Source organism: Cololabis saira, chromosome 19, assembly GCF_033807715.1.
Source record: "Cololabis saira isolate AMF1-May2022 chromosome 19, fColSai1.1, whole genome shotgun sequence".
Taxonomy (NCBI): Eukaryota; Metazoa; Chordata; class Actinopteri; order Beloniformes; family Belonidae; genus Cololabis; species Cololabis saira.
In genome coordinates this window covers 31,276,200-31,290,635 of record NC_084605.1, presented here as the reverse complement: position 1 = coordinate 31,290,635, position 14,436 = coordinate 31,276,200, and the positions used below count along the sequence as shown (strand labels likewise).

At 39.0% G+C, this 14,436-nt stretch overlaps 1 protein-coding gene across 1 annotated transcript in view; it reads right to left on the bottom strand.

Moving 5' to 3' along the window:
* The window catches only part of LOC133419116 (testican-2-like), a 74,816-nt gene extending 61,059 nt beyond the window's left edge, over positions 1–13,757 (bottom strand). Inside the window, exons 1-2 of the mRNA XM_061708128.1 lie at positions 13,690–13,757; positions 7,964–8,246 (exon numbers count right to left, since the gene is read on the bottom strand). Coding sequence (XP_061564112.1) covers positions 7,964–8,246; positions 13,690–13,757 — 351 coding nt within the window. The remainder of the gene's footprint in view (positions 1–7,963; positions 8,247–13,689) is intronic.
* Between the last annotated feature and the right edge of the window lie 679 nt (positions 13,758–14,436).

Genomic DNA, 14,436 nt, shown 5'->3' with positions numbered 1-14,436 from the left:
ACCAGCCATTTGGTGCGCTTTAAATGGACCAGTTTGTTTGCTCGTAACATCTGGTTTGCTTGGGGTGTGATCGGGCAAATTGAGCTCTAATTTGGGTTAAAGAAGCGGGCTTTGCTCCGTTAAAACTGTAGGCCTCGGTCCGCTTCAAGTGGACCAAATGCAGGAAGTGGACTACAATGTGAGCCATTAACAAATGCACGATTTCAAGGTGAAATGTTTCATGGTCAGAAGTGGCGTGATGATGCGGTAAAAGCTCTGAAAGCTCGAAAATATATCACAGTTGCTGCTAAACACCCACAAGGGCGATGAAGTTTGCAAACTAACTAGCAAGGGAGTAAGCATTAATTAACCAGTAGGCGAGTGAGTTTTCTTCTTCATTGTTTGCCTTGTCATCTTCTTCAGTTATTCTTTGTGCGTTTCGGTGTGTTTCAGGAGGGCATTGGCAAAGCAACTCACACCAGCCGAATCATACGATTCCAATCGTACCGAGTCTAACGGACTATTAGGTGTGGAGATGACCTAAGATTGGGAAGAGCTTCATAGAGTCTGGGGAAATTCAACACATAAAGGGCAAAACCAGAAACCACTGAGATGTGAGTGACCTTTTGAGTCTTTGGGAAGTTTATGACAAACTGCCATGCCTCTGTGATCAATAGAGCCACATGGGCTCAGGAGTACCTTGGATAAACATTGTCACTCAACACGGTCTGCTGTTACGTCCAGGGATGCAACCTGAAACCGTAACCTGTACGGAGAAGACTGTACTGTTTATCTGCTATGTCCAGAAATGCCACTGAGCTTTAAAAGGCAGCAGCTCATCTCAGAAACACAGCAAATTTTCAGTTAGACCGGAAAAAAAGCAGGATATTAATTATGATCACATACTTCGCTAAGAAATGCATACTTTTACTTTGGAAAGATGATTCCCCTCCAACTTTCAAGTTTTTTTTGGATCAAATTTCAGTTTTTTTACCATTGGAAAAATTAACTTTAGAAAAATACAACCATGCTCATATTTTTCAAGAATTTTGGTTCCCATTATTCTCAAAACTGGATAATTTTTCCAAAGGGGACCAATGAGTATCTTTATTTTCGAACTTGTGCTTTATATGTATGTATGTTTGTATGTATGTATGGATATATATATATATATATATATAGTTTGATATCGCTGTTGCTGCCATTATATATTTTTTTATTTATTTATTTTATTTTTTTTATATTTATTTAATTTTGTTCTCCCTTAATGTATTTTTTTTCCCCTAGGGTAATTATGGGGAGGGTAGGAATGTGGGTATAATAGAAATCATGCATGTAAAAATGTGAATTGTGAAAATTATTGTGAAATACAGCAAATACTGGGTTTGGTTGTCTGATCAATCATTATTTCAGTTTGCTTTAACAAAAAACAAAAATCCAAATGTCTAATAAACAACGGGTTAAAATAAATGATCAAATCACAGATTCAGAATTTGTGGCATTTTAGAACTCTTCCCAATTAATAAGGATTTTTTTAATTGATTTTTTATCTTCAAGAACTGCCTACTAATTATTGCATTTATTATTGACTAAAATTGAATTAATTCTGGGCAGCAACGCCACTAAAACTCTTAAAATTTTGTCCGAATGTACTGATCTTAACACTCAAAAGAACAGAGCAAGCACCTGACAAGCACGGAGCAAATTTCCCTCATTAAAAACTTGAATACACTCGAGCAGGTGCAGCCGTGAAACAGCCCTCTGTGGTTGGCGAAAAGACTGCAGGGCTTCTTAATGAGGCCCCTATCTGCAATGTGTAGAGATAGGAGAGTTTGGCTGCGAATGAACGGCACACTGTTGTTCACATGCGCGGTGGCCTGAGCTCCCGCTGAGCAGACTCACCACAACACACCAGAATGCAGAGCAGAACCCGCTCTGTGACAAATACAGACGTCAATCTGTCAAAGACGAGCTTTTTAAGTGATGCAACAAAATTATTACAGCATCATTTGCGCATGTTGTTGCCCGTCATGGTCTGCGTGGGTGAATTCGGGGCAAAGGTGCTTGCAAGCGATGATGTCTTGACATTTACGGTGTTCCATGATTACAACTTCAGCATTGATGTCTGTCATAATGGGGCTTGTTAACCTGCTGGATAGTAACTTGACATCTCTTTGTTCTTCCTTTCATCATTTCCTCATCATGCCTCCACCGGCTGCATAATCATATGTACACTGGTCAAATTTAAACGCCAATCAGACGAATAAAACTGCCACCACTGTGTTTATAGAGTCAACATTGGGATTTTCTTTTTCCTCTCTCTTCTATTTCATTTGGATGCAGCATGAATATTCCTGTTTGTTTTCACACCTCCTGTTTGCCAAGACAGCTAGTAAACAAACTCAACCCTTTCCCATTTCAGACGATGTTTCTCAGTTCCCTGAACAGCAGAAAATAGTCCAATCTGAGCAGAACCAAGCCAGCACATGTGTTAGCAGAATTAAATCTCCATATGTGCCGTGGTTCAACATGTGCTTTACATTTTTTAAATAATATACAGCATGTATGCAAAATATGTAAAACCCAACAGATTTCGCCACACATATATTACTGCACCCAGTTGTTAAGACATTTATCCAATCGCAAATTACTGACTTTTAAAAACTAAATTTAAAGCAGATTTATTAAACTTCAACATAACAAATCACATTTGTTGACACTCCAGAGACTGTCAGATTTACAAGTCTTCTATATTGAGTAGCTTGATATTGATTAAATTGTTTGCTGATTAACTAACTGATCCGTTGTCGTGCCAGAGATCTTATCGGCTGCTGATCAGAATCATCCCATTTTTGTCTAATCAGCTCTGACCAGTATCAGCTAACGCTGGTCGCTGTTATTGACCAATAGCGGTTGATTTCTTTCTTTATATTTTTATTATTAAATGCATCATATGCAAAGCCTGCAACATTTGTATTCTCCCTTTTATAAAATGAAATATTTTCAAGCCAGTCAATGTGTCAGCTTGGAAGCTTAGAAGACTGCTAAACCAGGTTGATGATGCAATCATGGGGGGAATGTTGCTGAGGTTTGTCAAAGACTGTGAGGCAGAAAAAAAGACTTATTTTTCACATTTCTATTTAACAATTTTCATTTTCTATAGCACTAACTTATAAATCACATTGAGTTTAATTGAAGTCCTCATGGCATCCATGTGGAGCATTCTAGATGCCATTTAACTTTAGTTTATTTGTCTCAGGTTAGTATCACCCCCTTCAATCATCATCACCTTTTATTTTAATCTGTTTTGTTAAAGATAAGTGTTTTCTCTTTTTCTTCTTTTTTTGGGGGGGTGAAACTTGTGATACGCCAGAACCAAAATCTTGTTGGGTGAGATGGAAGAAACTTTTAAATCAGCGTCAAGGAGCAGGATCATCAGTGCGACTGCCATTGTTGAGTCACATCCGTGTGGAGGTGCTACAGAAAAAAATTGATGTACAAGAAATAAAAGAGGAACAGACGCCAAAATCAAGCACCAGTGGTTCATGCAGACTGTCTTCCTGTATCACGTGACAGCAGCGGCAGAACGAAAACTTTAACGAACGAAATTTTAGAATTAGCTCTTGGTGTTTGTGAACGCTTTGATGCACTGCTGAATGGCTGAAAACAGTATTCGCAAGAGCTGGTTGAAACTGGTTTAAAACCGGTATTTTCATTTCCATTAACTGACATTTTTGGCTGTTTCAGTATCATGCACTTTTTATGAACAATTTTATGAACAGTATTAGCAGCGTCTATAAATACCAGTCAGCATTTGGAAGAAGTTGTGTGCGAACACTGCTCTAAGTGCTGCACAAAGCGCCTTGCTCAACAGCAGCTTTAAACTGATTTAACGAATAGTGACTGGTGTCACTCACGTGACATGTGTACGTAGTTAATAAGGTACTAAACTGGCTGTTTACCCTGCTTCCATCTGACAAGAGACACAGACATATGTGCTGCTGCACCACCAGACCTAGGAGCAGTTTCTTTCCTCAGGCTGTCAGGCTACTTCATTCATAGTCCACATTTTTAATTAGCTTTCAAACTACTTTTGATTTGTCGGTGTAAAATGACACAATACACCATGTAGTTGAAGAAAAATAATTTTATAAATTTTGAAGCATCTGGTATGACATAGATGGGATCTGTTTTGAATATGTACGAATCATCTGTTTATCACCGTGAATCATCAGCAATCCTGTATATGTCAATATTATCAATCAGCCATTACAAGCAGAGAAAACTCTTCCCAGAACCAGCTGGAAGAAGCTTCATAACTTCCTTTCAGATTGTATTAAAAGAGAAAATACACTTTAGGATCAAACTTCCACCTGCTCACATGTGTTGGTACAGAACCCTGACTAGTCAGACCCACTTTACCTCCGTCTCAAGGCCAAAGCTCAAAAACAAACATTTTAAAACCTTTTATCAAGAGGTGACTCCATTTCCTGGTTTTAATAAACCGCCTGTGACACGTTTTGGTCAAAATGCTACAGATATACAGCACTAGGAATGGATGATATTTTACCGTTCACGAAATACCGTCAAAAAAATTCCTCACGATAAGAATTTGTCATCTTGTGGTAGAAACGATAAATTCCTGTGGAGGATGTTTTTGTGTAAAGCTACGCACAACGTATGTGAAGGAAGGAAGGAAGGAAGGAAGGAAGGAAGGAAGGAAGGAAGGAAGGAATGAAGGAAGGAAGGAAGGAAGGAAGGAAGGAAGGAAGGAAGGAAGGAAGGAAGGAAGGAAGGAAGGAAGGAAGGAAGGAAGGAAGGAAGGAAGGAAGGAAGGAAGGAAGGAAGGAAGGAAGGAAGGAAGGAAAGGGGAGAAGGAAGGGAGTAAACAAGGAAAGGAGGAAGGGAGAAAAGAGGAAGGGAAGAAGGAAGGAGAGAGCAGGAGGAAAGAAGAAAGGAAGGAAAAAGGAAAGAAAGAAAGAAAGAAAGAAAGAAAGAAAGAAAGAAAGAAAGAAAGAAAGAAAGAAAGAAAGAAAGAAAGAAAGAAAGAAAGAAAGAAAGAAAGAAAGAAAGAAAAATTCCCGTTGATACGTTTTTGTGTAACAAACATGGCGGATCTGAGAGCGAGATAGATTTATAGTTAAAAAGGTGGAGTTGAATTGGTATTTTTTTTATCGTCATTTTTATCGTTATCGGGATAAATGCCAGAAATTATCGTGATACATTTTTTAGTCCATACCGCCCATCTCTATACAGCACAAAGCTCAATTTTCAACATTGTGTTTCCAGCTCTGTCAACAGCAGCTGGTTGAAGGGGGTGAAGTCAGCACTCAGATCAACTCCATTCCTCTTTTGAAGCTGATGTAAATCTTTGTTGTTACCCATAATACCCAAATTATTTGTTTCAAGCACAGAAATTCTGTCCGTTTTTTTTTTTTTTTTTTTTTTTCATAATTCCCTTTTAAGTTTGATAAGATTGATTGTGTCATGAATATTTTTTTTTTTTTGGAGGGGGGGGGGCATTACTTTGGACAATGTGGTAACAAATGCTGCCAAAAGACCCCAAGCGGCCTCATTACATTCTGTTCAACCTCTCTGTCAGTCAAATACTGATGTAATCAGACAGGTGAGGCAAACTGATGCAAACACCGTGGAGGATGATATTTAAATTTGCATGACAGCACAAATTTGCGATTCAATTACAAATTCTCCTGGGGTCCAGCTGGGGCCATCGTGCATACTCCTGCACAACACAAAAGACGGTAAAAGGCACTGAAGCTTCTCTCTGGCTCACACTGATAAGACTGTTTTTCCGTGGTGATATTTCCCAGCAATGAGATCAAACAACTGTCCGGTTGTGAAAGTAGAGACTTTACTGTGAGACTGCGCTAACCGACTCCTTCTCAGAGGTCTTGAGAATATGGATTCACAACAACTTTGGTCTTTTGGCAGTCTAGCCATTGCTAACACTCCCCTGACCCCTTACTGTGCCAATTGTTCCCCGCTTTGCCAAAATATAACTTGTTGCTTTTTTTAAATCCATGAGCCCAGTTATAGCCATAGAATTTCAATGTGGGTCACTATTACACCGATTTGCAGTTCTTACATTATATTAGTTGAGATAATTGAGATACAAGCATAACCCGAGATATCTTGGGTATACTAATTTAATTTTTCTTGCAGCCACCTTAAACAAATAAACCCAATAAAGCACATGCAAAAACCTTCCTTGCAGACCATAAACCCAGTGTGCATCCAGTCCAGTAGGCTACTTGATAAATAAATAGATAAATACTTTCCATCATTGTGTTAATGGTCTCATCCTGAGCTTAAAAATGTGTGATGAGATTCCATAAGAATTTCTCTTCCAGTAAGGCCGTAACTATTTGCAGCAGAGGCTGTTCCAGTGATATCTCTGCAGCAGGCAGCACTGGCCAGTGGTGCAAATTAATGAGGCAAACTGCTTCTAGTAAATTGATTTTTAGCCTTGAACAGTCTTGGATCCACGATTTCCTCGGATTTAAAGAAAAACCTTTAAATTATTTCCAAAAGGTTTTCCAGGAAAATATACTGCGGCGCAACATGCAGTATCAATATGAATATCTACCATGACAGCATGTTCCATCGATATCCCCCTGTTGTCTAAACTGTGGATTTCTTGTTTGCTTTGTGGCTTTTTCAATTTTTAAAACCATAATGCTTTAAGTTTGGTCAAACGCCATAGAGTTCAACAGCTCCCTTTCAAGCATATTGTTACAGCTCTGTTCACAGCAGCAGGTTTTAGGGGGTGGAGTCAGTACTGAGTCACTGAGTCACTACTGAATCTGACCACTCCTCTGTGGATCTTTTGAAATGGAAGTTATAACTCACAGCCCACTTCTGAGGAACAGTTAATGCTGTGTAATATGAACTTCTGTGGGGGTGAATATGGTAATTTTGAAAAATTCAACACTAATCTGGGTCTGAGATGTCACAGAACGCCATAAATATGAACATATAACAGAATAACATAGTTTAGACTCTGACGGCCTAAATGTGCAAGGTTTAAGGGTTGTGGTTTTGACTTTATAGGCACTTCAGCCACCCAAGTCCAATAAACCACAGAAGAAGAAAAAATATAATATGCCCCTTTTAACTGCATTTTGCAAATGTTGACTCATCTTGCTTCCAAAACTAATTGCTGGTTAGTTTCTTAATTGCCTGATATGGTAATATATTGCACCCAAATTGAAGTAAACAGTGATTCAAACTATGAGTGTGATAGTTTCCTGTCTAGTGGTGGGGATGAAATAAACAAAAGTGCATCGACTGTCATGAAAAGCGAGAAAAATAAATCTTCATGAGAATGCAAAAAACTTGTACTTAATATAATATATTTGTGTCTTTCTGGTTATATTCAGTTTGAGGACACCAGGTACAATGTCACCCATCAGGTTTTAAATTGATAAGCAGACACTGTTCCCTACCAATAAAGAGCTTGGAAGGCATTGGACATTTCCTTAGAGTTTTCACTGTTAACCACAGTTTAAAACCACATGTTTACAAGCCAATCAAATATTAGTCAATTCCTTTGCATGGGCAAATTGGAAAGTACTAAAACAAAGACAGGAAAATGTAGATTTCTGGATGGAGGGCGCACAAAAAAAGCGCCCATTCATCTGGACCTGCAGACTCATTTTAAAATTTCTGCAACATTTACTGTAAGCAGTTTGCATTGTCTTCATATATAAACTGTTTCGGTTGCGTGCATGTGCGGCGCTGGGAGACAGTCAACTGTGCGCAAAAGCCACCTGAAAGCTGATTTATGGTTCCGCGTTACACCAACGCAGAACCTACGGCGTAGGGTTACGCGTCGCCGCGTAACCCTACGCCGTAGGTTCTGCGTCGATTTAACGCAGAACTATAATTCATGCTTGAGAAATCACGTTGCGTTCCGCATCCGAAGCCCCAGCGCAGAGGAGGTGAGACTAAACACAGCACTCACGTCTCTGAAGCGGTTCCAGTGCTTGATCTTCCGGCTGTACTGAGAGATGGTTGACAGCCACTGCTCATCCTCCATGAAATTCCCGGCTTTTGCTGCCTCTTTCCCACTTTTGACGTCCACCTGGAGCGAGACGCCCACCAGCAGACACAGACAAGCCGGGATCCGTGCGGGGATCATGTTTCTCGGGCAGCTGGGGTCGGGATGTGTCCTGCTGCTGCTGCTGGTTGTCCTCCAGACACAGATCCAGGACGAGACTGTTGCTGCTGCTGCCTCCACACGCTGACTGGAAATGAGAGGTGGAGGAGAGGCAGAGGAGAGGAGGAGGGGGGGAGGAGGAGGAGGGAGGGAGGGAGAGCGTTAAAGGATAGATTAGATCCTGCACTAATCGTTTATTTTTGCTTATTTGGTTTCATTATTTCAGTGGCGTATTTGTGTTCTTGATTTAAAAAAAATATTTTAAAAAAGCACTCAGAAATGTTTCCACACTGAATCATACAAGTGGAACATTGACTGTATTCAGTACTCGAGTTGTAAAAAAAAATCAGGGGGGTGGTGGATTTTATCATATGGGGACAGATAATTTGTGCTGATTACAAATAATATAATTACAAATAATAGCAGTGACCAAAACACCTGCAGAAATACTGCAGGAATGACATAGCAGCAGTTAAATGCAGCCTTCTGTAAGCTTTAAATATCCACTGGGCTTACATCAAATACATCAAAAGACAACAATAAAAAACAGTTTTCTGAACTTATCAATATGACTCTGTCCTTCACAGGATAAGTAAAATGGATCAATGCAAAAACTCAAAATCTTAACAAGAATATTTGTCTTATTTCTAGTTAAAATGTTTCATTTTAGTAAAAAAATCTCATTACACTTAAAACAAGACTCATCACTGGAAAAAACAACAATTTTCACCTGTTTCAAATAGATTTTCACTTGAAATAAGTAGAAAAATCTGCCAGTGGAACAAGATTTTTTTTTGCTTGTAATGAGAAGATAAATCTTGTCCCATTGGCAGATTTTGCTACTTATTTCAAGTGAAAATTTACTTGAAACAGGTGAAAATTGTCAAATAAGTTTCTGGTGTTATTTTTCTGGTGATGACTCTAAATAGCAGTAAAACCACATTCATTGATGAAATGACATAAAGGATGGAAAGGAGGGATGGCAGTTTTACAGGGGGGATGATTTGGACCGTTTTTATTTCAGGGGGGGATGCCATCCCCCCTCATCCCCCCTCAACGCGAGTACTGACTGTATTTATATGTTTTGGGATAAATTACATTTATTTGAGTCAAATATTTATGCCTATAATAAGGCTGAACTGGACTTAATAAATCAACTAGAGAGGGAGGAGAGTGAGGAAAATGTGAGGGAAACTGCTGCGATTGGATTCCTACCATGAGGATGTGTTTCTTGAAGTGGTCCTTCCAGACCAAGGGTTGAGACTCCCAAGAGGCTGCAAGGCAAATGAGGCTCAATTTGGCTTAAGATGAGTTGAATTTCAGTCCTAATTTGTGCATTAGTAGCACAGGGAGAGAACACGAGAACAGCTCATCAGAGGTGTCAAAATAACTCATTATTTTTGGGAGAATTACACTGACAAGCAGCCCTTTAATGCACCAGAGGGGAACTGCATTTATACTGTCTATGCAGCTCTCCAGGCACTGAAACATACTGTAGGTCTAACATTGTCCATGGAATCAGCTGTTTGAAGCTTTCTGGTTTTTTTTTCAAATTGAGCTCACAGTATAATCAAATCCAACATTCAGGTTTTTTTTTCTTTTAGATCTTTGATCATAGACATTTGATCACCCTCTTACATCTAAAAGACAAAAAAAGTCACATGGCTATACAGCTGTACCCAGAGCCGGATTAATAAATGGACTACACTAGGCAGACTGTGATTTTTGCCCCTCCATCGATGTTATTTATGAATTGAAATCTTAAATTACCAAAGTTACTAATAAAAGTTAATTCACATTTTACATAGCATAGTCATAGTCAAGTTGGTTCTTTGTATTCCAAAATAAGTCATGTGTTGTATATCAAACAGTCTTTCAGACTATTTTTTAGATTTTTATTATTTATACGTTATTACACAGCTCTATTAAATGCTATTAAATTATCCTTATTTTATCGATTGCAAGTATCATTGTTAAGGTATTAGTACCAGTAAATCACCAATAGGTGTCAGCATTGCTATGTAAACAGAGTAAAATAAGATAAATGTTTTAAGCTATTGCATTTTGCAGAATATCTTAATTAAATGTGTTGATTAAATTGAATAGTTAAATAAGAAGTCAAATCTACAAAGACCAATAAAATTTGCAGTAAGACAAAGTGTACTGTAGTATGTATGTCTGTATGTGTATGTGTATGTGTATGTATGTGTATGCGTAGCGTATGTATGCGTACATATATGTATGTATACTAAATATAGTAATAATGCACATATATATATATGCCTTAGATTTTTACCGGCATGGTATCAACCCTTAATATGTGTGCAGACAAAAAAAAAAAAAAAACTTTTTTTTTTTTTGTCCCCCTCTGTCTGGGCCCCTCCCCTGTCAATCGGGCCCTAGGCATATGCCTAGTTTGCCTTTGCGTTAATCCGGCTCTGGCTGTACCACACCAACAACCTAGAATACTGCAACTAGCCAATCTCATCATTAGATACCTGCTGAGTATTGTTTTCATTCGTTGGTGAGTGGATCCTATTTTCTAAAGTACTGGGTGATGCCTTATAAAGTCTTATATGGATAGTTTTTTTTATTCTGAGAATATTCTGAAAATAATCTGAAAGAGAAGAGAATGTCTTGACATCCAGCTTTCTGACAGAAAGAAATCATTGTGGTTCAAGACCGCACGCTTCAAAGCAACATCTTATGTTCTTATTCTTTCGACAAATACATGTATAACCTTGTGCTTTCTGAAACAGGAATTATTGCCTTCTGTATCCTCAAAGCCCTCCATCCGCTGCTGCTCTCTTTGTTGTGATTGGCCAGCTTCAGGAAGCCTGAGGAAGGGCAGCAGCCAGTGCTCATACTGTAGTAACCATAGACTGTACAAAGAGGATTAGACCTGCTGTGACATCACTCATAGCTTTTGGAAGAGGAGTTTTCGAAATAGGTTTTTTGGGCCTTTGAGCGACTCCATGTTGATGGGACACGACTCTGTCCAACCTCCAGGGATTCTAAAAATGGGCAAATGCTACCACAAACTTTTTTTTCTTTATGTTTAGTTTAGTCTCAGCCTAAGATTCTGACAAACGTTGTATTATATTAATGAATTTGTCCTTATTTCAGAGGTTGCTGGAATGACATATGAAACGAGGACTGCCAGAGCTCCAGTCGAGGTAATGCTGTCTATCGCTTGCCTTAGTTTGGCCCACTTGCTCAGGCAGAGCAGCAAACAGCAGTGGCAGTTGGACTGTAACGACTCTTTAAGGCCAAACTGGGAAGGTCGGGGACAAAGGTGGCTCACCCAGAGCAGGCAGCTGAAATGGCCGCTAGCTACAAGTCAGCTGGTTGCTGGCAGTGTTGTGCCAATTTCTGCTGCTTTGCCAAAAAATGCTACCTAATGGTTTTCTACCTTTGTAGAGCTAAAATTTTACTGTGTTTTACTCCCTAAACCACTTCCTTTTCCCCCAAGTGGCACTTGTCGCTTGCCAGGCCGTTAGTGTAAATAAGAATGTGTTCTTAATGACCTGCCTGGCTAAATAAATGACTGAATGAATATCAAATAAAGCGATAGAATTGTTTTTTTTTTTCTCTTTATCGTATAATGTTCACACAGTGTAATGCAATTAATGTCATGGGTCGTGTATTTTGAAGGATCAAATACTCAACATCCCGTATTATCCATTTTACATTGTGCAAGAAATGAGGAGTGTGGCAATCAAACTTTGAAAATCAACTGCGCAGAACCACAAATAGCATTTCTCGGCAGGTAGCAAGGATTGGCAAAACACCGGCAGGGACCGGTTTGGCTGAGCTATGGATGTGCTCACATGTAATTATGCATAAAGTTGCATAAAGTTATGACATGTGTAGCCCCGTGGTTATCACTGTCAAAATCAGGGCCATAAGAGAATCATTCGGTGCGTCCGAAATGCCATACTAAACAGTATATACTAAAAAGTATACTTAAGTTCGGCACACTTTTGAGTAAATATCAGTAGTGTGCATTAATTTGGACGTACTATTAAGAGCGCACACGGCACTTCCTGCTGTTGGGAGGAGGTGACGTGTTACAGCAGCAGTAGCAGCACCGCTCCGCTCTGTTATTTCCCGTTTATCCTGGCCGAAACAAGATTACATTATATAATATTATTATATACGAATATTATAATATTAATATTATATAATAATATTATTATACTTAATATTATACTTATGACATATACGTATCAGTTAGCAACCAAACGCCGCTGCATTGCATTGTGGGAAGTTTCTGCTCAGCTAGTGTCCATCAATCCACACTAATACATTTCTCCGGAATGAGTATGGATAGAGCATACTATTGAGTACGTACTAAAGTTTCGGACGCACTAAAAAATCTTGCATACTCATTTTGCATACTCTTCAGCATGGAAGTCTGCAATTTCGGACGCACCGTACCTCACCTGGCTCAAGGTCCAACATCTCTTGCTGCCCAGCAACAAATGTTCAGACCAATTTGCATCCCGTGGTTGCCCTAGTGGGCCTTTCAAAGTCAACAGTGATGTATTCTATTCAGACTGGTTGCACTTATAACCCTCAAGTAATTTTTTTTTAACTGAAGTTTGCTCTTGTTCGACTTTATAAAAGTGCTGATACATTCTCAAATGAGCCGTAAGAGAGGGAGAGGTATGAGTGTGTTAGCAAAAGCATTATTATAGTGGTAAAGAAGTGTGTTGATTTATGCTGCAGTAGAAGGCTCTTCACTTAATTAAACAAGCAATCGTATGCCTGTCTATAAACAACTTAAAGTGTGAAGGTTATAGAGAAAGATCTTAAATGCACTCACATGATTGCAATGTGGAACCCAAATGTCAAATCAAATGTTTACAATATAACAAAAACATACACTTTGTTTTTCCAGATCTCACTCAATTCAAACTTTCAGGAGCGAAAGGGACCTGTACGTTCATCCAGAAACATCTTACAAGTCACAAAACGAAGAAAAGCATAATCAATCTTTTTCTTAAATGAGCTCAAATCAGTCCATAAAATAATTTTGGACATTTTAGGAGCAGTTGTTTCTTTTTCTAGTTAATAATCTAAATGGTTTTTGAACTACTTTTAGTTGTCCATAAATATTTTAGAAGATATACCGTAAATGCATTTTTACAGAGGTGATGAAGTCTTATATTTACCCAGAAACATAAGATTCCTTAATGGAAATGAATTCAACAATTGAGTTATTAAAGTAGCTGAATGTATTCAACCACTAAAATAACCCTCCAACACCAACATGGCATCAAAGGAAAAAAATTGTAGAAGTCTCACTTTGTCTTACTCGCACATTTCCCTGTAAATCATCAAGACAGAAGCCTCGTGGATTTGGAGACCTTGAATGCCTGATTAGAGTTTAAAACAATCTTTCATTGGCCTGAACAGTTATTGCCTAAAATGATGCTGTAAAGATGGATTATGGGACTGAACACGTTTAAAAATTCATAGCATTCTGGCTTTTTATCCAGAATTTATGACCCAGCGTTTTGCTGTACCTGCACATCATTTTAAGTCTGTCCACGTTATTCCTGCTGCTCCCTAAACTCTGCATGCCCTCTCGCATTCTATCCCTCCTCCTCTGTATTTCATCCCCATGAAGATAAACTTAATCCAACCCCCTGCTCGGATTCATTTAGGTTTAAGGTTACGAATATTGACCAAGGCTGAGTAGCCATGGGCTGGATCACATTTCTGTTATGCTGCTTGGCTGGCCGAACAAACTCTTGAGACCGGCATCAAAACCGTTGATGTGGCAGTTGCAGGCTTTTCCTGAGTGTGCAGAGCTCCAGAACTGGGAAGCAAGGACACGAGGAGAAATGTCTCGCAGCGCGGGTGTACATCAGGAAGGTGCTGGATATGATAAGTTAATCAGGAGGCAGTCATTACTTAGTCATGTCACGGTTAGGATTAATCTGCTGCAGAGTCATGGCCATACAGCTGTGCTGGGTCACTAGGAAGCATTAAAAACAGTGTTCTGCTGTGCACCATTAGCTTTTAAAAGATTTTCTTTTTTGAAGGTTTCCACACTGAAGTTTCTCCTTGGACCTTGGCAAAGTCTCCTGAGAGAATCCTACATGAGCAAGAACACTAAAAGCAAATAGAAATCACATTAATCAGAGACTCTGGGTTGGTCCATTTGCTCCACATAGAAAGTTTTAAGGATAAAAAGACTTGAAGGACTCCTTTTAGAGCTTGTTTATATTCATATGTTCATAAGTGGTAGCACAGTGAGAAGAACTGCT